This window comes from Betta splendens, chromosome 12 (genome assembly GCF_900634795.4).
Source record: "Betta splendens chromosome 12, fBetSpl5.4, whole genome shotgun sequence".
Classification (NCBI taxonomy): Eukaryota; Metazoa; Chordata; class Actinopteri; order Anabantiformes; family Osphronemidae; genus Betta; species Betta splendens.
In genome coordinates, this window is record NC_040892.2 from 3,382,430 (window position 1) to 3,405,319 (window position 22,890).

At 39.6% G+C, this 22,890-nt stretch overlaps 2 protein-coding genes across 4 annotated transcripts; one reads left to right on the plus strand and one right to left on the minus strand.

Moving 5' to 3' along the window:
- Positions 1–231: 231 nt before the first annotated feature.
- pus1 (pseudouridine synthase 1) lies at positions 232–5,641 on the minus strand. 3 transcript variants are annotated; one of them, XM_041073273.2, is made up of 6 exons: positions 5,620–5,641; positions 1,854–2,071; positions 1,635–1,772; positions 1,381–1,483; positions 568–1,268; positions 232–476 (listed from the first exon to the last, which is right to left on the minus strand). In XM_041073273.2, the coding sequence occupies exons 2-6, from the start codon at positions 2,049–2,051 to the stop codon at positions 453–455; spliced, it is 1,164 nt and encodes a 387-aa protein (XP_040929207.1). In that variant the 5' UTR covers positions 2,052–2,071; positions 5,620–5,641; the 3' UTR covers positions 232–452. The 3 variants fall into 3 exon arrangements, with proteins under 3 accessions (XP_040929207.1, XP_029024299.1, XP_029024298.1); XM_029168466.3 differs by lacking the exon at positions 5,620–5,641 and adding an exon at positions 2,568–2,659; XM_029168465.3 differs by lacking the exon at positions 5,620–5,641 and adding an exon at positions 2,292–2,639.
- On the plus strand, positions 4,730–22,431 carry atp2a2b (ATPase sarcoplasmic/endoplasmic reticulum Ca2+ transporting 2b). The gene is made up of 24 exons (XM_029169095.3): positions 4,730–5,395; positions 5,670–5,687; positions 5,779–5,861; positions 7,166–7,270; positions 8,331–8,469; positions 12,198–12,278; positions 13,007–13,092; positions 13,515–13,670; positions 13,785–13,926; positions 14,136–14,302; positions 16,090–16,178; positions 16,275–16,377; positions 16,467–16,598; positions 16,733–16,852; positions 16,993–17,211; positions 17,308–17,431; positions 17,535–17,746; positions 17,838–18,058; positions 18,144–18,346; positions 18,469–18,554; positions 18,640–18,773; positions 18,920–19,037; positions 19,162–21,121; positions 21,471–22,431. Exons 1-23 carry the CDS (start codon positions 5,278–5,280, stop codon positions 19,432–19,434), a joined length of 3,129 nt encoding a protein of 1,042 aa, XP_029024928.1. The 5' UTR covers positions 4,730–5,277; the 3' UTR covers positions 19,435–21,121; positions 21,471–22,431.
- Positions 22,432–22,890: the final 459 nt, after the last annotated feature.

The following is a 22,890-nucleotide window of genomic DNA, read 5'->3' on the forward strand; positions in this document are numbered from 1 at the left end:
TCAAATTATTCAAATAAATAATTAAGCGGTGGGAGTGCCAATTTACTATAATAGTCACTGGCACGTAAATGTATCATGTATACAAACTCATTTATCTTGTAGCGCCTTCTAGTGACTGGAGGGTGGAATTTCAACTCTAGATTATAGATACAATCACGTTTTGTTTTGATGTGTTATGAATGTAGAGGTGATATTATAAACACATATATCCACATCTGTTTTACAAAGAACTTATTTTAATAATATTTTTATTGGTAAAGAACAGAAGCTTTTTACTGTATTGGTGCTCATGTTTAATAACAATTGTTGCATACCAGCAACAAATTCCCTCTACTAAAAAATAGTTATCACGAAAGCTAAACTTTCACAGCAAAATCAAAATTTAGTTCAAAACAAAAAGAAGAAGAAGACATATTTAAAAAAAGATATTGTCATAAAGGAGGAAGAGCAACCTAATCGGATTCATCTTCTTTGTCCTGTGGAAGGAAGATCAACACTAATTAGTATGCTGCAAAATGTCAAATGTTTAAAACAAATCTTGCTCATCTGTAATTAATTTCCCCATACCTGTTTCAGGTCTTTACTCTCTTGTGTAATAGAAGCTGTGGCGTCAAAGTCATGGATAGGAAGTGTGGACATCCAGCTGACCATTGAGCCTTCCTGACATTCTGTCTCAACTATGGTTGGGTAAATGTGATCCTCCTTAAAGGCCATGATGGCCTCTGCTTTATGGTCCCACTCCAGGCGCTCATGCAGCCCATCACCCCCGAAACGCTTGTTGTATCGGTCAAAGTGAACCCTTTCTAGGACCAGCCCAAGTCCCGGAGCTTTGGGAATATCCACCTTGTCCTGTCCCCAGCTCCGCTCCATCACCTCCTCCTTCGCATAACCTTTGACCACTGCAATCACGAGGCCGATCATCTTGCGAATCTGGTGCATCATAAAACTCTGGCCTCGCACTGTGATCACAGCAAACTCGGTATCGCTGCGGATAAACGGCTCTCCACATGACATCTCGGTGATGTAGCGACGAGCACTGGGGTCATTTGGAGCCTTCTGAGAGGTAAAGTTATGGAAGTTATGGGTACCTTTGTAAAGAGAAAACAGGCGGTTTGCCCTCTGAAGTGACTCTGGTTCCAAGCGAAAGGCTGCTATATTGCTTGTATCATAGTCTTTTGGGGAAAAGGCCACTGTTGGAAGCATATAGGAGTATGTGCGTGCATCACAGTTGTTTTTGGAATTGAAACCCTGGGTAACCCGTTTGAATCCTGCAAAGACAGAAGCAAAGTTTGAGGGCTCAAGGTAACTTGAGTTTGAAACCGATTCTGTGCCTTAGTGTTGCAACACAAGTGCAATGCAACAGGTTCCATAACATCTCACCAAGCACTTTGATCTGTGGCGGCAGATGCTCATTGATTCTTTCAACAATGTCTTCAATCAAACGTAATTTTAGAGACACCACTTGGCCCGCTGCAGACACACCCTACACAGAAACAAACACAAAACGATTCAACCCTTAAGTAAAATAAAGCAGGACATTATCTTTAGCACAACATCTGTTTGAATGTTTCTGAAGCCACAAAGACATGGCGTTGTGAAATTAGTTCATATGTATCAGCTGTACAAATCCCAACCTTATCTGTTCTGGCACATCTTTGGAAAGACATCTTCTTCATGTCATCACCATGGTTTTCAGGAATGCAGCCAGATTTTATGAGCGCAGTAACCAGCTCATCTTCAATGGTTCTAAACTGAGATGTTCCAGTATTTCTCTAAAATACACAAAACACAAGGAATCAATAAGAAGAAAATAAACCATGCTTTACATTTTAGAGATCAGCTATCGAATGTACCTGCATGCCATAGTAGCCTTTTCCAGAGTAGGCCATAAGGAGGACCACCTTCTTTTTAGGGTATTTCTTCTCATCTTCAGTGTGTTCCACATCCACTTTTATTCTTTTTGTGGTCTGCACGCTCTCATCTTCATTTTCCTCATTAGGTCTTTTCGGAAGCTTGGTTGCTGGCTCATCTTTGGCTCCATCACTCATCATGGAAAATAGCTTATAAAGACCTGCAAAGCATCAAATGTTCTGTAAGTGTTCCTAAATATACATTATTATTACATAGACATATACGGCTGTTCCTGTTGAACGATCTGAACAAAAAATACAAATAAGTACGTCCAGAAAACATAGGTAATGGAAAATCCCTGGACAGCAGCACAGGGACATGCTCATCCATCCAAACTGAATCTATTCACACGTCAGACTTTTTATGTGGAGCTGAATTACCGTTTCTCTCCAAAGTCGCTCTGTGGTTAAATAAGGCACTCACAAACGGACGGACTTTAAACATGTCACGTTAAATCAGCCTGAGAACATACTGCAGCTGAAAGATGCGAACTGACATCTCGGCCGAACAGAGGAAGCGAACGCAAAGCAGAACCGGATATTCAAATCGAACTAACCCTACAAAAATCTGTAAGGTTAATACAGAATCTGCTGTTCGACACTTAAAACCGACAGTGTTAATAATGTTTACAAAAAAAACACAAGCTATAGTTGTACCAAAACTGTTCTACAGCAGATGCAGCAACAGACACACATGGCCAACGTCAACTTTGACCCTCTGACGTAAATATCGCGAGACTCCCGCTTCGCTCTCGCTCTCTCTCTCTCTCTCTCTCTCTCTCTTTCTCTCTCTTGCTCGCTCGCGCTCTGCATTTCACTTCATTTAGAACTTTACAGGCAAATTCTACAAATCTGCGAATTACTTAATCGTTTGAAATAAAATAATTAAAAATATATTTTATAGATACATTTTTATATTTGTTTTTTTTTTAGTAGTAGTCATGTAGTAACATTTTCTTCCACATGAGAGCAGCAGAATCATTTATTCTAAACGTTCTTTGGGTGCATAATAAAATGTCTCTATATGGAACCAATTACAAGATCCTTTGAAATCTTTGTAAGTTTTGTGCATATTTCCTTTTAAAAAATTCGATACAGATATTTTCCTCATTAGCCTTAAGAAATAGCATTGAAGGCTAATTTACAGTGTAAATACTTCAGCAGGAGGTTAAATACATGTACATGTTGTATAAACTATTGCACTGTTTTTCCATATCATTTATAGACCATATAAATTGATTTTTACTACTGTTATTTACTGCCCTTTTACATGCTGACACTCATTTAACTGGCGAGCATAAGGGTAAAGGCAGAATTCAAATAAAAGTGGCACAAGGGTTCAAATCTTCCAGTGCAAATATGTTTATGTCTCTCAAAGACACCATGACAAGGAGGCAAACCAGTGGTCAAGAGGTCAAACGTTTAATGTTCTCATTCTAGGGAGGTTTTAGGACGCATACTTGTTCATTTCATAGCACCTTATAAGGTGATACATTACTCTTTTGTTCAAATCCCAAGGCCAAACATAGGCATATGGAAAATCTGGGCCCCAGTTGCCATAGTCCCATATCATACAAAGCTTGTGCCCATTTTTCCAACAAATGATGAAACTGCTCCTATTACTGTCTCTCATATTGATTCGACTTTGTCTTCTAAGACCATAACCTTTGCAGTCTGGCACACTTTTGGACTTTATAATTCTTATGTCATACTGATACTTAAGAGTTAATAGCACATTTTTTCTCTTTTTCTGTCACTGTAGCTGCACAGATGTAATATTTTTTTGTCAGTGGACAGGAGTTGGATTATGGCCGTACACATTAGTCACAGTGTCTGAAAATAGACAGTAGATAGCCTACTGTAGGCTGCAAACCATCTCACACAGGAGCTGTCTCAGATGTGGTGCTTTAAACAGGTCACTGTCCATTTTCGCTCCACAGTATCAGCAAAGCTTTTAGCTTTTTTAATTCCTAGATAAGTTCTTGATAAAAAGTCAGACTGCAAAAGATAGCATTGATTATGGTGCATATCACAGGCAGAGGCTGTATCTGTATTTTTTTACAAGACACTTCTAATGTGTGTCAGTGACAGTGTCGCAAGGCAGTGCTGAGCCATGCACATTTTGAGAAGAAAGTTGAGGCTGATAAACAGGCACTGTTTCTTTCTGACTGACTCACTGACTTTCTAAAAGCAGGCAAGTGACATTAAATGTTTAACCAGAAAGATCTTCAGGAAGATCTTTTTTTATCACTAACATGAGATAAACAGTTTTTGTTTGACATGAAAACATTGACTAGACCTATTTTATGAAGCAAATGCAATATGTTTAAATTGCCTTTTGACTAGTAGCTAATGTGACTACTTTTAATCAAATACATTTTAATTAAAAATAAATGTACTTTAAATTAAAAATTTTTGGTCATTTGTAGCACTTGTACATGTGCACTACATGTTTGTAATTGTAAATACAGGCAGTAGTTATATACAATACAATATAACTAATATATATATATATATATATATATATATATATATATATATATATATATATATATATATATATATATATATATATATATATATATATATATATATATATATATATATATATATATATATATATATATATATATATTTATAAAACTAACAATATAACATGTTAATAAGCTTTGTAACTGGATAAAAATTGGTCATAATTACAGTAGCATACTGTGCTAATGGTGGTATCAGAGAGAGAGAAAGAGAGAGAGAGAGAGAGAGAGCGCGAGAGCGTAGGATTTCCGGTTTCTACAACCAATCAGCTGTTTCCACATGCGGACACTGAACACCGCATTCGACGTACGCGAAAGCTGCAGCGGACAAACGCGATTGGTGCCGAAGAGGGTCCTGGTGATTCCGCAATACACAGGCGAACGGGTGAAGGCAGCCAAACGGCGACCTAGCCACATGTTTAAATTACCTATCTAACTACGTTTATTGGGTAGTTCGCTATTTAAAAAGAAAGGGTCCTAGGTACATTTCAGGCTGCGATGGTGGTTTAAATCACTATTTCTAACGTTTCACGGGAGAGCTCGTGGAGCATAACCGGCGAATTCAAGCAGAGGCAAACAGTTAGCAACCCTTAGCCTGTTAGCTAACCGTTAGCTGAGCTGCCGCTAATCGTCCACTCTCTGGCACCTGCACGCCGTGTTGCGCTGTGCTACGGCCAATTAACCGTCAGTCAGCAACGTGGACCCCCGTTCTGTATATTTCAGGTATTTTTTTTTGTTTAAACCACGGGGTGAAACCACCGGAGCCGAGACCCGTGATAGTTTGAGGTTGGGACCAATAGGGCGAAACAAGCGGTGTCCTCAAGTGGCTGTTCACCATGGACAACGCTCACACGAAGACGGTCGAGGAAGTTTACAGCTTTTTTAACGTGAACGAAAGCACGGGCCTGAGTTCGGAGCAAGTGAAAAAGCAACGGGAGCGATATGGACCCAACGGTAAGGAGCCGCTTCACGTCATCTTTTCGAATAACAATCTGCTGACGTTACACGGTGTCACGCCATGTAACACTGTGGCCCGGTGCTCCCGCTTTATAACGGCGAGATAAGGAACAGGAAGCTTGTTGACTTCACGATCAGTTATGTGTCGGAGAGGAATCCTCTCCGTCACTGCTCCGCCAGTGAAAAGCTTTTACTGTGTATTAGTCCTGATTTAACTTTACCGCTTGTCCTCCTGTCTTTTGTCTGCGGCCTGAATGGGGATGATCCACAGAACTGCCGGCTGAAGAGGGTGAGCAAACAATCTCACACAAAGATTACAAATCTGCTCCGTCCAGGTTGCAATCAATAGAAAACAATGGCACTTCCTCGTTTGTCCACAGGTAAATCTCTCTGGGAACTAGTGATTGACCAGTTTGAGGATTTGCTCGTGAGGATCCTTTTACTTGCTGCCTGCATATCTTTTGTAAGTATTTGTGTATTTTAGCTGTACAGGTGGCTTGTTCGGCCTATGGTATGTAGGAAGCTGAGCTGTGGTAGTAGGTATAATTAGCTTGTAAACCACAAACAGCTTGTGTCACTCAAAAGAAAGCAGGGCACAACAAACAGGATATAACGCTACTAGACAACTGAGAATTTGAACATTGCCTTTTCCTACCAATTCCTTGGTTTTAACTTGCCCCTACATTGCAGAGATGATTAAATATTAGTGTTCATGGTAACAAGTTTAATGCATTAACAGATGTAATTTGTGAAACTTGTGTTTTGTCACCAGTGAGCAGCAAATCAAAGTGCAGTTTGTTTGTGCTGTGCGCACAAGCCGTGCCCCTGTTTCTACTCAAGGATTGGCTGTTGGCCTACTGGCTGAGAATATAATCAGTCACCAAGGCATGGCGACGACAGCCAGCTATGGTTACAAAGTTTACACATCACTTGCTGTAGTATGCAGCGTATCCACTATCGCAAAGACACGTGCAGGCTCATTTTTTATTTTGTTGGTCAACCTGCAAATTTGGTCTACATAATTGTATGAATCACTATTGTTACCCTTCTGATAGTTTATTTAAGTAGACTGGAGAGTAGATGACACAATTCACTTCTGGCACAGTTTCTAAAAGAGGAGAAAGTGATTACTACACACACTTGGCCCAGTTCCTGCAATACTGGCAGAAACTGGCTTCATATTTTTTCCCATAAATGATTAAATGATTGTGGGAGACTTAAAATTATGATAAATGTTTTCTGCCAAGTGAATAGAATTATAATTGTTTGAACAAGTTTAAGTCCTATAAAATTGAATTTCCTGAGTATTTTTCATTATGTTCCTGTGTGATATGTTTGCCCAGTGAAGTGTGTGTGTGTGTGTAGTGAGACAAGCCTGGAAAACTTAAAAACACAATTGGTAGAAAATATCCTTGACCTTTCTGGCACCTGTTTGTTCCATTTTATCTGAATGACGTAGTGATTGATTTCATCTCTTCCATTTTTTTGGAGATCGTAAAGGTCATGCTATCATTCTGTCGATGGAATGTCGAGTTCCATTGAATTTGGGGAATAAAAATTTAAAAACTTTAAACGTTTGTGTTACCTAAGAGTTGAATGTTTATCATGCTTCCTACACTGCTGATAAGAAAAAGTCTGTAATCTCACCAAATAATTTGAAACAGCAGTGAATAGTAAGCGAAGTAAGTGAATTACGTGTTCTCTATATATTTATTATTACATTATTATTGTACACAATTATAATTTCCTTTCTCTTTTTGTGTTTAGGTGCTGGCCTGGTTTGAAGAGGGAGAAGAAACCATAACAGCCTTTGTGGAGCCTTTTGTTATCCTTCTTATTCTCATAGCGAACGCTATTGTTGGAGTCTGGCAGGTAAACACATTACACTTATATTAATATAAGCTTGTGATCTTCACTAAAATGTTTGTAAAAATACTGCTTTGAGAACACGACGGCTTCTTGTCCATTCTAAAATGATAGCTGTGAGCTTTGCTTAGGAATTGGACCACCTCAGCAGGTTTTAGATCTACTTAAAGGGTGTGATGACAAATTAAAAAAAGTGAAAATTGTTCTTATTTTTTTCTGTACATAATTCCATGTGGAGGGAAATGTACATGTCTAATAAGAGTTAAAGAAGGAGCACAAATCTTATTGGTCTCATGTAGTAAAACCACTGTTTCATAGTCTAGGCTTTACCCTTTGCCTGAGTAAGGAAACATTTGCTATTGAAGAATGGGGGGCGGTGTCATAGTTTATGTCAGTTGTAAGGATGTGTTTATGCCTTCATGTTTATGTGCCTGCTGAGTCTTTGCTTTGCCTCAGGATTTACAGTGTCATTTTCATTGGTACGTGGTATTGATTTATCAACAAAATGTGGTTTAAGGTCGGAAGTAAATGCAGCAGCATTCATGGAAGCAGATACTTATCTGGATACACAGGAAAAATTAGTCCTATTTCATCTTTGACAATTAAATGATACTACTTCTATACTATAGCATGTGTTTGTTACGCATATCCCTATCTGTATTAATTGATAGTTTATGTATGATCAAACAAGCCATTGTAACACACAAAAGGCATCCTTTGTTGGACACGAGGTATCATTGTTGTTTGACTTGAGAATTCTTTAGAAGTGGCTTGTTTGTCTTTGTTTATGCATACAAAGTATCTGTCTTGAGGATATGAATGAGGACAGTTACCTTTTATAGTTAAAAGCAGCTGTAGCTTTACATTGTCTACATGTCTTGCTTCCTTTAATTCATAAGCCCTTGGTTATTTTAAAGTTTTTGTGCTTTATTGATAACCATGAGGTGTGTCTTTTCTTAATATGTCTCGTTAAATGTCTGTCTTCCTGGTATAACTTTTAATCCTGTGACTGTGCTTTATCCATATTAGCACATCATAAGCCTTAACTCCATTTTATCCTTTTCAGGAACGAAATGCAGAAAATGCCATCGAAGCACTAAAAGAGTATGAGCCGGAGATGGGGAAGGTGTACCGCCAGGATAGGAAGAGTGTCCAGAGAATCAAGGCCAGGGACATTGTTCCTGGGGACATTGTGGAGGTGGCAGGTAGGGTGAAGAATGCAATTATGAAGGGCTTTCTGAGCTTTTCTGGATTGTGAAGGAAGAAGGGAACACATTCAAAAACCTGGTCAATGTTAGGAAAACCTCTTAGTTCTGTAGACATCAATAGTGTTGTGAGACACTTTTTTATACAACTTTAAAAGCACACAGCTGATTTCTCATAGTCTTCATCCCCCTTGACAATTTCAGTATAATGTTAGCATCCAGTAAGGATAGAGTTATGCAACAAGAGATCCAATGTGTTTTCGCTTTTCTTGGCTAACCTCGACTTGGACCGGGCCACATATGTTGAAGCTTTTTGCGTCACTGCTAACCTTTTCACTCGCTCATTTTTTATATTGTTTTTTTTTTTACTTCCTAATTCTTTCTCAGTAAGCCTCTTTGTCATTTCCCTTCTTATCTGTTATTGATGACTGTGTTTTTGATTTTCCATAAAAGCAATGCTGTAACGCAAAGGTGAGCCATCAAAAATACTGTAACCCTTTACTCATTCACAAATTCTTTTCTTTGGTCCTTATGAAATTTTGACTCATTATTTCAATAGTTCAGCTCAGATGTTAGTTCTGATTGCATTCAACATAGCATTTAGTTTATTACACCAGTTACAAACAGCTTGGAAGTTTAAGTGCAATGACAGCTTTATAAGGCCTCTGCGTATGCCTGGCTCTCGCTAACGTTTTCTCTCTTTCTGTTTTCCCTCTGATGTGGCCCAGCTGCTCTTTTTGTAGGAGATGTATTGCTAAACATCAGGCCAAAAGTCCTCTGCCTATTTTTAACCTTTACGCCATAGACTGTCTGGCGCTGCCAAGTTAGGGCCCTTCAGGTGTTTATGTTATAGTACTGATGGTGATCATATATAAACACAATCTCATGCAATGGAGGAAGCTTGTCAAATATGACAAAACATCTACTACTTCAGGGTGCAAGATTGAAGCGTCAAATATGAATTCTGTCTACAAAAGGAAATACAAGTATGAATTAATAATCCCAAACTTCCGAAATAGTTAATACTACTTTTAACCTGCATCTTCTGACCTGATGTTTGGGTCATGAGGGGCTGACTTCCTGTTGGTAAGTGTTTATGTAAATGTGAAACTTGGCACGTACCCCGTGTTGGTTTTAGTTTTAGTCTGAATTTTTTGGAGCTAATTGAAAATTAAGACAGGAAAGAAAATTATCTGGGAATTTTTTTTTCTCTAATTTTGTAATATTCTGATTGTGTAATACAGCTTTTCCCAGAAATTACTATTAATATATTGGTTTCTGAAATGCACTCACACTTCAGTTGATCTATTTAAAATGTGTTTTGACTATTTAGTATTGAGACGGCATTAAAGCCCAACGTCTACTTGTTTGATTCACAGTGATTGCTTTACTGGAGCGTCTTGCTTCTTTGATCTCTCTTGGCTCAGTATTGTTTCCCCTTGCAATTCCTTATTAGACACGGTTCTTAATCTGTTGCCAAAGAGCCTGGGCCTCGAAGAAATAACATCTATGCATTAGAAGTAAAACAGTGTCTTTTCTCAATCTGCACCTTTCTCATTCTGGCTCTTGCTGGCTGCAAGCATGTAACTCAGAGGTGCAGTATGGGTTAGACTGGCTTTGTGCTCTGGTCTGTGGTTTATCCTAACCGCAGTCTGAGGGCAAAGGTAACCCAATAATGTTTTTCTGCCTCAGGGAAGGATGAGATGTTTCGAAGGTGTACATAATTAATTTGGTAAATCATTTGTGCACCAGATGCCCACATGGCCATATTCTCTGTCTTGTGTTTGAGAGTGTTGATAGTCTGTCTCTTGTTGTCATCCAGGCTATTTGTTTCAGTCCTCAGCTGATCTGTTGCACTTGTCATTGCTTTTGACCTCTGCCACTCACATGGTGAGCTATTGCACCATGTGAGTATACAGTATTTTGAACAAAACACATATGAATTAAATAGCAATTCAAAACCTTAGGGAGAAAAAAAAAACACAACCTGAAAACGTATATGAAAAGGTTTCTATAAGCTGATATCGTGCTATTTCTTGAGTGCATGGACATTTGTCCCTCACTCAAGAGAACAGAGCACAGATAAGGTCCTTTGTTCACAAGGGAGGAGGAAAGGTCCCTGTCCCCTAGGCTATCTAGTCTTTCCCAGAAAAATACAAGCTAAAAATGCACGTCTTCTGTAGAAAGGGAAAGATAATGTCACTCTGAACTTAGCAGCTGCAGACTTAGGGCCACTGGAGCAATCTCTGTAGGTAACTCCCTAAATAACTGTGTGTGTGTGTTTTAAAATAGAATAGAATAGTAGCATTCTTCTTGAGTATTAACAGTAATTTCACGTGCACCGATTATTTCACACACTATGTGGTTATGCTTAAAAGTATTCTCATTGCCTCTGTAAGTGGGTTATTCTACTTGCTCTGACCTTATTCCCATTATCCTCCAATGGGTGGGGGGAATATCACTAAATTACTTGAAGGTAGGGTGTTTCCTAATTAGTCACTATTTGGAGGACCCTTCCCTCAGGGCCTGGAGTCTTTAATATCTCTAGCGAGGGCACTTTGTCTTCTCCGCCATCTCCTTTGTCCTGCTATACTTCTTCATCACCGCCACTGTCTCCCGTCTAAGTGGGCTTTGAAGGCAGGCAGGTGGTGATGAAGTGGTTCTGACAGCCAGCAGACAACTGGACGACCAAATTTGGTGGTGCAGTTGGTATAGTCCAGATGCGTTTTACTCATGACAAGCTTTGTATTATCACATGCTGCTGTACTACAGATTTAATTATTAGTGTAGTGTAAGCAATGTTTAATTATTAGAAGTAATGGTTTATAATTTTTTTTAATTACTGACCTAAATTCTTCGATTGGTGTGGAACAAATCCACGGTGTACACAGGGACACGTCATGCCGTTTCTACAATATTTCATGTGACGTAGCGTGGGTTCTTGTAGCTTAACACAGGTTTTCATTATTCTCTCTCTCACTCTTATTCTAGCAGCACGTTTGCAACTGATCAAAATAGTTTACCCATTTTTGGATGTGTGTTTTGCAGGACTCATCTAATCCGTCTTCCCATTCGCTCCTCTCCTTTCCCCCTCTGATCCTGTACTCAGAAGGATAGAAGGGATGGTTTACATGTCTGTCACCACTCTCCACTATGCACTGAGGGATCTCCTGTTAGCTTCTGGTTCATTGCTTTATATTGCTTTTACCTTCACTTATTCTCGCTGAGATGTCTTGGTAAAAGCTTAAAACAATATTTCACTGGTTTGACAGTGACATTTTTCATTGTTTCACACTGTCCTTGAAACAATGAAATGAAAATGAAACACAATTTAGCTGTAGAGATATAGACTGCTAAGGTCTGGTGTTAGGGAAAAGAATGAGGATAATTTATTTCTGACCTCTATATGGACGGGTAAAATATAATATTTGGATTTCATAAATCTCTCTCTCTCCAACAAACAAGTTTGATTGTTTTATCACTCAAATAACATGTTGTTGGATTTACAGCACCTGTCTGTAATGTAAGAGTTGTATATGTGGTACTTTCACATGATACCAGTTTACTTCGGTCGCTTTATTTCAAGATAACACTTACTTTTATCCATCAACCTATGGCTGGTGTTATTTACAGATGCATTCTCACTGTTAAGAATTAAGAATGCCTTTATTAGTCCACTGTGGAGGTTTAGTTAAGTGTGTCCTGTGCTTTGTTTTATCTGTCCATAGTTGGTGATAAAGTGCCTGCAGACATAAGGCTGACTTCTATCAAGTCAACCACGCTGAGGGTAGACCAGTCAATTTTAACAGGTAAAGAACATTTAACTCATGTTTCTGTTCATATTGTTGCCCAATATACATAATTGTCTTTGTCTTTTGTATGTTTACATAAGTTTTAATTATAATTTAGGCATATATTACTTACACAGTATTCTTCAGCCTTTTTGCAGAATATCACCTATTCCCGCAAGAATTTACACAGTCCTTCTTTACAACCCATTGCCCCGCCTGCTACATGGAAACTAAATCAAAAGAAGAGCATATGGTGTAGATGTAAATGGAGAGAGGAGAGTAAATGGATGAATGTGTATATGGATAATTGGACAGTGAGATAAACAGAAAAGATAAGAAGACGACTATATTCTGGAGTAGATAATGCCCACAAGATGAGGTTTATGTGAATCAAGCCTGTAAATCTCTTCACTAGCTCTGCTGCCTTAATTGGAAGCAAATTCCAGGGGATATTTTAGTGTTTCAGCTATTTTTCTTCTCTCTCTCCTTCCCCATTCATGGCCATACTGTGTGTAAAATGCTACCTGCTAGAACAGTGCAAGCCATGCACACTTGATTACCCACACAAACACAGCAAACCTGTCGTATATGAGCTTTGAAAGGCACTGGCATTACAGCGTATGATTTTTCCAGCCTTTTGCACTCTTGCATGCCCATACAGCACAACTACTGTACAAGCATCAAGAGCTACACTTTGCTCTTTCACTGCTGCCTTTTCTCAAGTCTTTTGTTGGTACTTCCTGCAGGAGAGTCGGTGTCTGTGATCAAACACACCGACCCGGTGCCTGACCCGCGTGCTGTCAACCAGGACAAGAAAAACATGCTTTTTTCTGTAAGTGATTCAAGAGACCATGTTTGGTGGTTCATCATTATTTTACACTTTTTGCTTTAAATACTCCCCTTTTCATCTTTGGGTCTGACGATGCCAATAAAGGCAACAGTGTTCTGCTGTTCTGCTCCTCCTTCACATTTTTCTATTTTAGGATGTCAGCACTGTAAGAAAATATTTTACTGAACATCCTAAGCAAAATAATTTGTAGAAATAATGTATGTTCTCTTACCTACTTGCATTTATGCTAAGATGCGGTACATAATGGCATCTTCAGTCATTCCTAAAATTTGAAGGAAAGTGTTCTACTGACTGTACCGATGGTGAACTTTCTGTGCTCTCTGCAGGAAAGTTGTCAATCTTGTTTTACCCATATCATAACATGTTTTGTTTTCAGCTTTCTGTGTTTGACACTTACTCCACAGGGAACCAACATCGCAGCTGGGAAGGCTGTCGGTGTGGTGGTGGCCACGGGAGGGAACACGGAGATCGGCAAAATCCGAGATGAGATGGCTTCAACGGAACAGGAGCGCACACCGCTGCAGCAGAAGCTAGATGAGTTTGGACAGCAACTGTCCAAGGTTAGCAAAGAGAGAAATTTATCTAAAATACCTTCATCTTCTTTGAGTCTACACGTGTGTATTTGTTGCTTGGAGTGAGATATTTAAATGTAAACTGATGCTGTATAATTCAAGGTCATTACACTGATCTGCATTGCTGTGTGGATCATCAACATTGGGCATTTTAATGATCCTGTCCATGGAGGTTCCTGGATCCGAGGTGCTGTCTACTACTTCAAGATTGCTGTGGCTCTTGCAGTTGCTGCTATCCCTGAGGGTGAGCACAAAGGACACTCCATGATTGTGGTTGCATTCACACTGCAGAACCAGTTTATTAAAGACATCTTCTATTCAGTGCTTCGTTATTCGCAACCAAAGCTTAGTGTTTTCATCACCTGAATAAATGACGGTGCTGCCTGTTGTGCTGTAACTCTTATCACCACCATCTTTAAACTCTTCCTGTGTCTATTGCTTTCCTTCCTTCAGGCCTGCCTGCTGTCATCACTACTTGCCTAGCGCTAGGAACACGCCGCATGGCCAAAAAGAATGCCATTGTCCGTAGTTTGCCTTCAGTGGAGACCCTTGGTTGTACATCTGTCATCTGCTCTGACAAGACTGGGACGCTGACCACCAATCAGATGTCTGTGTGCAGGGTAAGAAGACAGTAGTACAGGAAGTACGGACGGGGGTGTTTAGCAGAATTTCAAACACGTTTATATAATCTCATATGAATTTGGCAAGTAGTCATCATAGTATAATTTTCACCAAGTCACCACCAGTCAAATTGGTAGTTAAAGTAAAATTTGGACTGCAACTGATTTCATGTTAATGTTATCGGATTCATGCATTTAATGTAATTTTGTACCTGCTATCCTTTATTTACACCTTAGTTCCCTTACTTATGTCGCAAGTTTTGGTTACCATTGAAAGTAAAACAAACCTGGCTTGTTAAGCATCTACAGTCAGCTCGGGTCCCTCAAAATCATGTTGATATTGTTTGCTTATATTACAACATTTACTTTTGTAACCATTGTAAATGTTAGCTTGTGTAAATTGTTTTGATCCCACGGGCGGCGGTTAGTAAGTGTATCTGTTTACAAGCTAAGTAGTTAACATCATATGAGCACGTGTGTCTCAGAAGAGAAGGTCAGTTATTCAAAATAACTGTACAGGTTTACTGCTGTACGTCTGTGGACATGAGAAAAGGAAAAGAAAGGAGATTAAATTGCACATAATCTTGCACTGATCTCTTGATTTGATTCATAAAAACCCACAATGAATTTTTATTCATGCTGACTTGACTACATACGTAGATAAAGACCAGGGTTGCTTATTGGTTTCCCAAACAAGCCATGCTACTGTTTTTTATTTTTCATAAATAAAAACAGGATGACATCACAATGACATTCAACTGTTTATATTAGGTGAATCAGAACATGCATAAATGCACCCACAAGGTCTAACATTAAGAACATTAAATGTAGTCTTATGCTGACAGACATTTATTGAGCACACAGCACAGCTGATTTTAAATGTCTAAGAATAGATTTTTTTTTTTAAGGATTTGGTTGCCCTACTTTAATCTTAGACCATGTATATGATTTCTTTCTTTCCTCCCCTTTCTTCTTCAGGCTGCATGCTGATCAGTATGCAGTAGTTAGTCACTTGCAGCAGAACCAGCAGTGGGGTTGCATAACTGACCTTGTGCTGAAAGATGCCGTCTCTCTTTCCTGTCTCTGTATATTCTCTCCTCTGCTTATCCTGAACAGTTTCCTTTGAGTCAAAATGAGGTTTCTGAAATGTCAGAAGGCTTTGTTTCATAAGCCTTTGATGCTGTATGCTCGCCTTCATTATCCAAGCTCTGCTTGTCCAAATAGGACATCTATGTTTTTGTGTCTGTTCAATTTCTGACTTTCTCTTGGGTTATGTATAGTGCTACTCATGTATGTGCCACCATAATTCTCATCTTTGATTAAGTGCACATGTGCACTGATAGCTGTCTTCAACTTGGATCTTGGTTTTTGATTTCTATTAAACTAATGGTATTTTTTTAGGATTTATATTAACTCTAAATAACCAGAATATCACAAGCAGCTCTGTTACACAAAGCTTTGGTTTCTCAGTCAAACTGTTTCCTCTTGAATAAGTCAATATTAATGCAATGTATACATATACTGAGGATGCAGAAGCAGGAATTGTGTCTGCCTAGTTGTATGTTGACATTTATTGATCATTCCCACCACAGTGTTCAGTGTCTGCTCTGGATCAGCATTTCATTTGTGTTCTACTGATTTTATGTTCTGTTCCTTTAGACAGTGTTCTTCTGCCACCTAGTGGATGCATAGTTTTGTCAGTCTTAGTACATAATCTGATGCATTTACCCATATTTATTGACTGAGAAAGATACTTTGTAATATGCATGTTATCTTTGCTTTCCTAGATGTTTATCATTGACAAAGCAGCAGGAGAGCATTGTTCCTTGAAGGAATTCACAGTTACGGGCTCCACATATTCGCCAGATGGAGAAGTGTGAGTATTCAGTTCTTTTAACCTGCTTTATGAAATATTTTCTGTATAAGAATTAATGAACTTAAGGCGTATTTTTTTTTTCTGTGCGTTCTTTAGGTACCATGATGGCAAGACGGTTAAATGTTCCCAATATGATGCCTTGGTGGAGCTGGCCTCTATCTGTGCCCTCTGTAACGATTCCTCATTGGACTATAATGAGGTTGGTGGATAATATCTGTATGTTGTCACTTTAGAGTCAAGGTGGACTACATGCTTCAACTTTTTCTCTGTTTGTCTATTCTTGTGTAGACCAAAGGTGTGTATGAGAAAGTGGGTGAGGCTACAGAGACAGCTCTCACTTGCTTGGTGGAGAAGATGAATGTGTTTGATACAGACGTCAAAGGCCTCTCCAAGATTGAACGTGCCAACTCCTGTAACTCTGTAAGTAATTTTTTTTTTTTTTTAAAGCAATAATTTATAATAATTTTGTAAGCAGTTAAAAATGCTGGGACAAAAAGGACAACTTATTCTAAAAAGTCCTGGAGGTACAATGATTATTTCTATTACACCTTAAGGTGATTAAGCAGCTGATGAAAAAAGAATTTACCCTGGAGTTTTCTCGGGATCGCAAATCCATGTCTGTGTACTGCACTCCCAACAAAGCCCGCTCATCTGTTGGCAAGATGTTTGTAAAGGTAAGAAATTAGCTCATCTGTTAGGTGAGGATTTGTCATGTGATTTTTACAAAATAAAAGCCCAAGTCAAATATTAGTAATGGTTCTGTTCTGTCTGTTCTGCTCTTGACACCGTATTTCCTCTGACTGTACCCACTTAGGGAGCCCCTGAAGGAGTGATTGACAGGTGCACACATGTTCGCGTGGGCAGCAACAAGGTGCCTTTGACGCCCGGCATCAAGGAAAAACTAATGTCTGTGATCAGAGAGTATGGAACAGGCAGGGACACACTGCGCTGCCTGGCACTTGCCACCCGGGATAACCCACTGAGCAAAGATGAACTAGTTTTAGAAGACTCCACTCGCTTTATTGAGTATGAGGTGAGAGATGTGGTTACAGGATTCTGTTCAGTCCCTCTCTTAGTTTCCAGATGATTTAAAATGTACTAATCTGCATTTCTTGAACTTGTCATCCAGACTGACCTGACATTTGTTGGCTGCGTGGGCATGCTGGATCCTCCCAGAGCAGAGGTGGCGGCCTCCATTAGACTGTGCCGCCTTGCGGGCATTCGAGTGATTATGATAACTGGCGACAACAAGGGTATGAACGAAGAATTCTGCTTGCTCAAATCAGAACCTGACCCAGTGTCACAACCTCTACTTTCGTCCAAATGATGGATACATTTCTTCTGCTTAAAATATAGGCACAGCTGTGGCTATCTGCAGACGTATTGGCATTTTTGGGGAGGAAGATGACGTCTCCAGCATGGCCTTCACTGGCAGAGAGTTTGATGACCTCTCACCTGCTGCACAGAGGGAAGCTGTGGTCAAAGCTCGCTGCTTTGCCCGTGTTGAGCCCTCACACAAGTCCAAGATTGTTGAATATCTGCAGTCCTATGATGAGATCACAGCAATGGTAGGCATGACTGTTTATGCATTCAATGAATTCAAATCAACTGTTCTTGTGCAGATGTCTCTGAATATACTATTGATTGTACTCTCCCTAGACTGGTGATGGAGTAAATGATGCCCCTGCTCTAAAGAAGGCTGAGATTGGTATCGCCATGGGCTCAGGCACAGCTGTGGCTAAAACGGCCTCTGAGATGGTGCTGGCTGACGACAACTTTTCCACCATCGTAGCTGCTGTGGAGGAAGGAAGAGCCATTTACAACAACATGAAACAGTTCATCCGATACCTGATTTCTTCCAATGTGGGCGAAGTTGTCTGGTAAGAATAGATGGTGTCTACAAATGCTCTCCTCTGCCTTTCTAAAATCTGAGAAGTTAATTTTGTATGTTTTTTTTGCATCTAGTATCTTCCTGACGGCAGCTCTAGGCTTCCCTGAAGCACTCATCCCTGTTCAGCTGCTTTGGGTCAACCTGGTGACTGATGGTTTGCCTGCCACTGCCTTGGGCTTCAACCCACCAGACCTGGACATCATGAACAAACCTCCACGCAATGCCCGTGAGCCACTCATCTCTGGATGGCTCTTTTTCAGATACCTAGCTATTGGATGTAAGTGGGGAATTTGGACTCTGCATAATAAATGATGTATTTGACATGCATTTAATTTATAATTTATATTAAAGTAACCTGATATAATTAGTGGTGTTTTCTTTGTGTGTGTGTGTCACCAGGTTACGTGGGCGCTGCCACTGTTGGTGCTGCTGCCTGGTGGTTTGTTGCTGCTGAGGATGGCCCAAAGATCACCTTTCATCAGCTGGTATGAACCACTGCTGACCTTTTTAAACCAAGTCATATTTCCCCTATTGATGCTCTAATATTTATGTTGTGCTTTGCTTCGTTAGAGTCACTTTTTGCAGTGTGGTCCAGAGAATCCTGACTTTGAAAATCTGGACTGTAAGGTGTTTGAGTCCCCTTACCCGATGACCATGGCCCTGTCGGTGCTGGTCACCATTGAGATGTGCAATGCCCTGAACAGGTTAGTGGGTTCAGCAGATTTCATTTTTAATTTATTAAAAAAAAAATTGTATTACCCATTATTTTACCATGAAGTCCCTTATCGTATTTCCCATGGTGGCTTTTCAGTCTGGTCCCTTGACAAACATGACCTTTCTGTTGTTCCAGCGTGTCGGAGAACCAGTCTCTGCTACGTATGCCTCCCTGGGAGAATGTGTGGCTCCTGGGAGCCATCTGCCTCTCCATGTCCCTTCACTTCCTCATCCTCTACGTGGAGCCTCTTCCAGTGAGAAATAGTTCCTTTAGATTAGTGTATACACTGATGTTTTCAAATGAGGAAGAAGTATTAAGTTATTCCTCTGTCTGTTAGAATTGTGCATCATAAGGACAGTGTGTTCTTCTTCTTTCAGATAATCTTCCAGATCACCCCTCTCAACCTGACACAGTGGCTGATGGTGCTCAAGATATCTCTGCCTGTCATTCTGCTGGATGAGCTGCTCAAGTTTGCTGCCAGAAACTACCTGGAGCCTGGTAAAGACCTGGAGAAGCCGGCCAGCTCGAGAGGCTGCTGCCTCTCTGCATGTATGGAGGGAATTTCCTGGCCCTTCGTGGCCATATGCCTCCCGATGGTCCTCTGGATCTACAGCACAGACACTAACATGGCCGACATGTTCTGGTCCTGACTGACTTGAGCACAACCTCAACTTTTCAATTTCTCTCCCCACCCCCAACACCACCACTTCCTCCTCCCTCCTTCCTCTCTGCCTTCCTACATGTGCATAGCTAGCGTGTGTGCGCGTGTTTGTAGAGTTAGTGCGTGTGTGTGTGTGCTTGTGCGTGCCTACCGTGTATGTACGAGGAGGACCAACTTTATCAGATTAAACGTAACAAATAATATAATGCGTTAACATTAGGAAGTCACTAGTTTGACTTGGGATAGGATGTGTGAATGCGTGAGACGTTGAATACGAGGGTTAAAGGCCACCACTCCCCCTGTTGCTGGTTGAAAAGAAAGTATACTGTTCCCATCATTTACTTTTGGTCTAATGTCAATATTGCCTTTAAGATTTTAATTTTTATGTTCTGGGAATATCATTTGTTTTATCACTACAGTAACAGTAGATTTTGTTTAGCGCTTCTCTTAATGAGGAAACATTTAGGACTTCATCCATTGATCTGTACAGAGAATGAACACTATTTTATGCAACTTTATTTTTATGGCTGTGTAAACGGTTTGACCAGCGTGGCTTAGACATAATGCCTTTCTTTATGTTCCAATGTTTACCATCGTGTCTTCAGTATAAACACAGAACTCTTTCAGAGAGGACAGCTTCCATGTGACAGACAAGGACGGGGAGAGGTTTGGGAGTGAATGTTGAATGCTCTGCTTAAACAAAAGAAAACAAAAAGCCGCATGTCCTGTGACCAAGCATGAACTGTACGTGGTTTCTTATTCCTAATTTAATTACGTATCCCCCCCCCCTCCCCCGTGTTGGAGTATAAATTAACTTCATGGATGTTTTTTTTTCTACAACAAATAAGCCAGTTTTTCTGCACTGAGCAGAGCACAGCTACCTCAATATGTTATTTTTTTGCTCATCTCTAGATGCTTTTCCTAAATGATAATGCTGAAGCGTAACATCTGAGGTGTGCCCCTATTTGCTTGTGCAGAAAACAAAGACTAGTCCTTTTCATTCCCTGTAACATTTTAAGGACACATTTAGTTTGTACTGAATTGTGATGCTCATTAGCTTTATTTGTTTTGCTGTGCAGATGGAACTGGTTGGGGATGCTTTTTGTGAACTTCCATCTCCATGGCATTTGATTCAAAGGACATTAACATTAAAGAAAAAAAATACTAATACAATAAGAACTCCAAATCATCTTGGATTGCAAATAAGTAAACAATGTTTTTTACTTTAAGGAAAAATACACTCTTGAACCCTTTGAATCAAAGTGTTTTCTGTCTTTATTTAATATTGTTCAGGTCAGTGGTTACACTTCATTTGCAGACTTTTTTTTATTTACATTTTATAAGTGCATCTGATACTTGAATACAAATCATTTCAGACATATGAATGCTTTAGGTTCCTTAACATGATAGGCAGGGAAGCAGGATTTATGTATATTTGACATTTGCAGGTTTTAATAATGAGTCTTAGTCTTAGAACCGAACTTTGCAGTGCTGTGCACACCTTTGCTTTGAGGCGATCAGCTGCACTAATCGCATCGGTTTGATCTGGAAATGTTCATGTGTGAGGAAAACTGTTAAAGGCATGTTTTCTGGGTTTGTTCACACTGTGTGTTTGTGTTCCACTTAACTGTGTGCTTCCTTCCTCATTGCCTTCCATTGGCTCGCCTGTCACTAAAGTGAGTATTTGACTTCTTTTACTCTACTGAATACCACCACACTACAGCAGAATCCAATAATATAAAAACCAGCAGAGATTTTTTTTACTCATTTAAAACATTTTCAAAAGTCATAATCTCTTTGGTGACTCGAGGTACTTTTTAAAAAAAGTCTTCATTGGACTTTACATCCAGAGAAGCTCAGGCTTGATGTTGACCACTTGCCACACTGGGAATGACACCGTGTGCTATTCTTTTCACCCCCTCACACTTGCTTATATTCACAAAGCTCCTTCTGTTACTGTGATGGACATTTTAATTCACCATTTACATATTTTGTTCTAATGATGTTTTCTTTCCTTTTTTTCAGGCTGGCTCTCATAAAACCCTTAATATAATTTCGGAGCGACCTCAGGCTCCTGGAGTGCTCACCCTATAACATCACACACCTCAGGCACCACAATGACCAGCAAGCAGTGTGTGTACCACTAGTCAGACAAAAGAACATTCTCACAAAAAAGAGACCAACCACACACGAGGGTGAACTTTGAGTGCTTGGGCTGGACACACGGCTCTCAGCCCTACGTGCCACAACACACAACCACATACACCTATACCTCTGTGTGCAGATGCTATATCAATATGATGCTATTCCAGTTTTGTGTGCCAGGAAGTTCTCCAACACCCTCAGCGTTCCTTTTTGCATGAAGAACCTGTTTCCGACGTTCATGGTAACTTAGATAATTGTAGAAACACTGGGTTAAATGGTCTTAGCTGTACATCAGTGTATAGAAGTCATGCATGCGTTTCAGCTGTATGTAGGCTTTGCAGTTTGTATTTATAGATTCTAATGTATAATAATCAAATGACATTAAGATGGATATATCAGACATTGAGAAGTCACTGTTTTTATCAACTGTTCAGTCATTTGCACAATATTAGACGGCGAAAATGACTTGTACTGAACTTGACGGTTTTTTATTTTGATCGTTTCACGCTATTTTTCAGTGAAGAGCAGTCCCTCTTCCATTTACTTTGTTAGTAAGTTACACTGAGGACAACAGACTGACGCGTCGGTTCACTGGTAATCCTGCAATACAACAGTGTTCTTCTGTTTTCTGATTGCCTATGCGTTATAATCATGTATCTTTATCAACTGCTGTAAAACTGTGATCTAACATGAGGGGCGCTTGTGCTGCCTCCTCCTTGACATCTGGTCGAAGAACAATATTATTCATATGTAAAAAAGACTATCATTATTTAAGGTTAATAATGATTGTACATGCATTGCTGAGGTTGTGTTTTCTGGTAAATAAAATATAGTATTTGAATTGTCTTTTGTTTTCATCAAGTCAAGTGAGTGGAATGAGCCTTTTCAATTATTAACACAAACAAAGTCTATAAATTAAGTCCCCCAGCAGGGATAGCTAATCCTTGTGCATGTGGAGGGTTTGTCATTAACGTGAACAAACTGGAATCTGATCAACAAATAGGATTTTAACCATCCCAGTACTGTTTATTTAGCATCTTCTAATTTCGATGCTATGTTCTAGTCTCTGTAAAAGAATCTGACTGAAAGAAATCCCGACTGAAAATCTTTAGCCACAATTTCTTCAGAAATCTTAGAAATAAAGCGTAAATTTGAAATGGGCCTATAGCTAGCTGGTTCTCCAGGGTCCAGAGTAGGTGTTTTTCAATAAAGGTATGACTACAGCCACCTTAAAAGCCTGTGGTACATAACCTATTAGTAAAGATTGGTTGATTTGATTTAATATGGACAAACTGATTAA

Coding starts and splice junctions, on each gene's coding strand:
- atp2a2b (XM_029169095.3), top strand. CDS start 5,278: ATGGACAACGCTCACACGAAGACGGTCGAGGAAGTTTACAGCTTTTTT. Junction 5,862..7,165: donor TTGCTGCCTGCATATCTTTT/GTAAGTATTTGT, acceptor TTTTGTGTTTAG/GTGCTGGCCTGGTTTGAAGA. Junction 8,470..12,197: donor GGACATTGTGGAGGTGGCAG/GTAGGGTGAAGA, acceptor ATCTGTCCATAG/TTGGTGATAAAGTGCCTGCA.
- pus1 (XM_029168465.3), bottom strand. CDS start 2,355: ATGTTTAAAGTCCGTCCGTTTGTGAGTGCCTTATTTAACCACAGAGCG. Junction 1,484..1,634: donor GATGTGCCAGAACAGATAAG/GTTGGGATTTGT, acceptor GTTTCTGTGTAG/GGTGTGTCTGCAGCGGGCCA. Junction 1,269..1,380: donor GCCACAGATCAAAGTGCTTG/GTGAGATGTTAT, acceptor CTGTCTTTGCAG/GATTCAAACGGGTTACCCAG.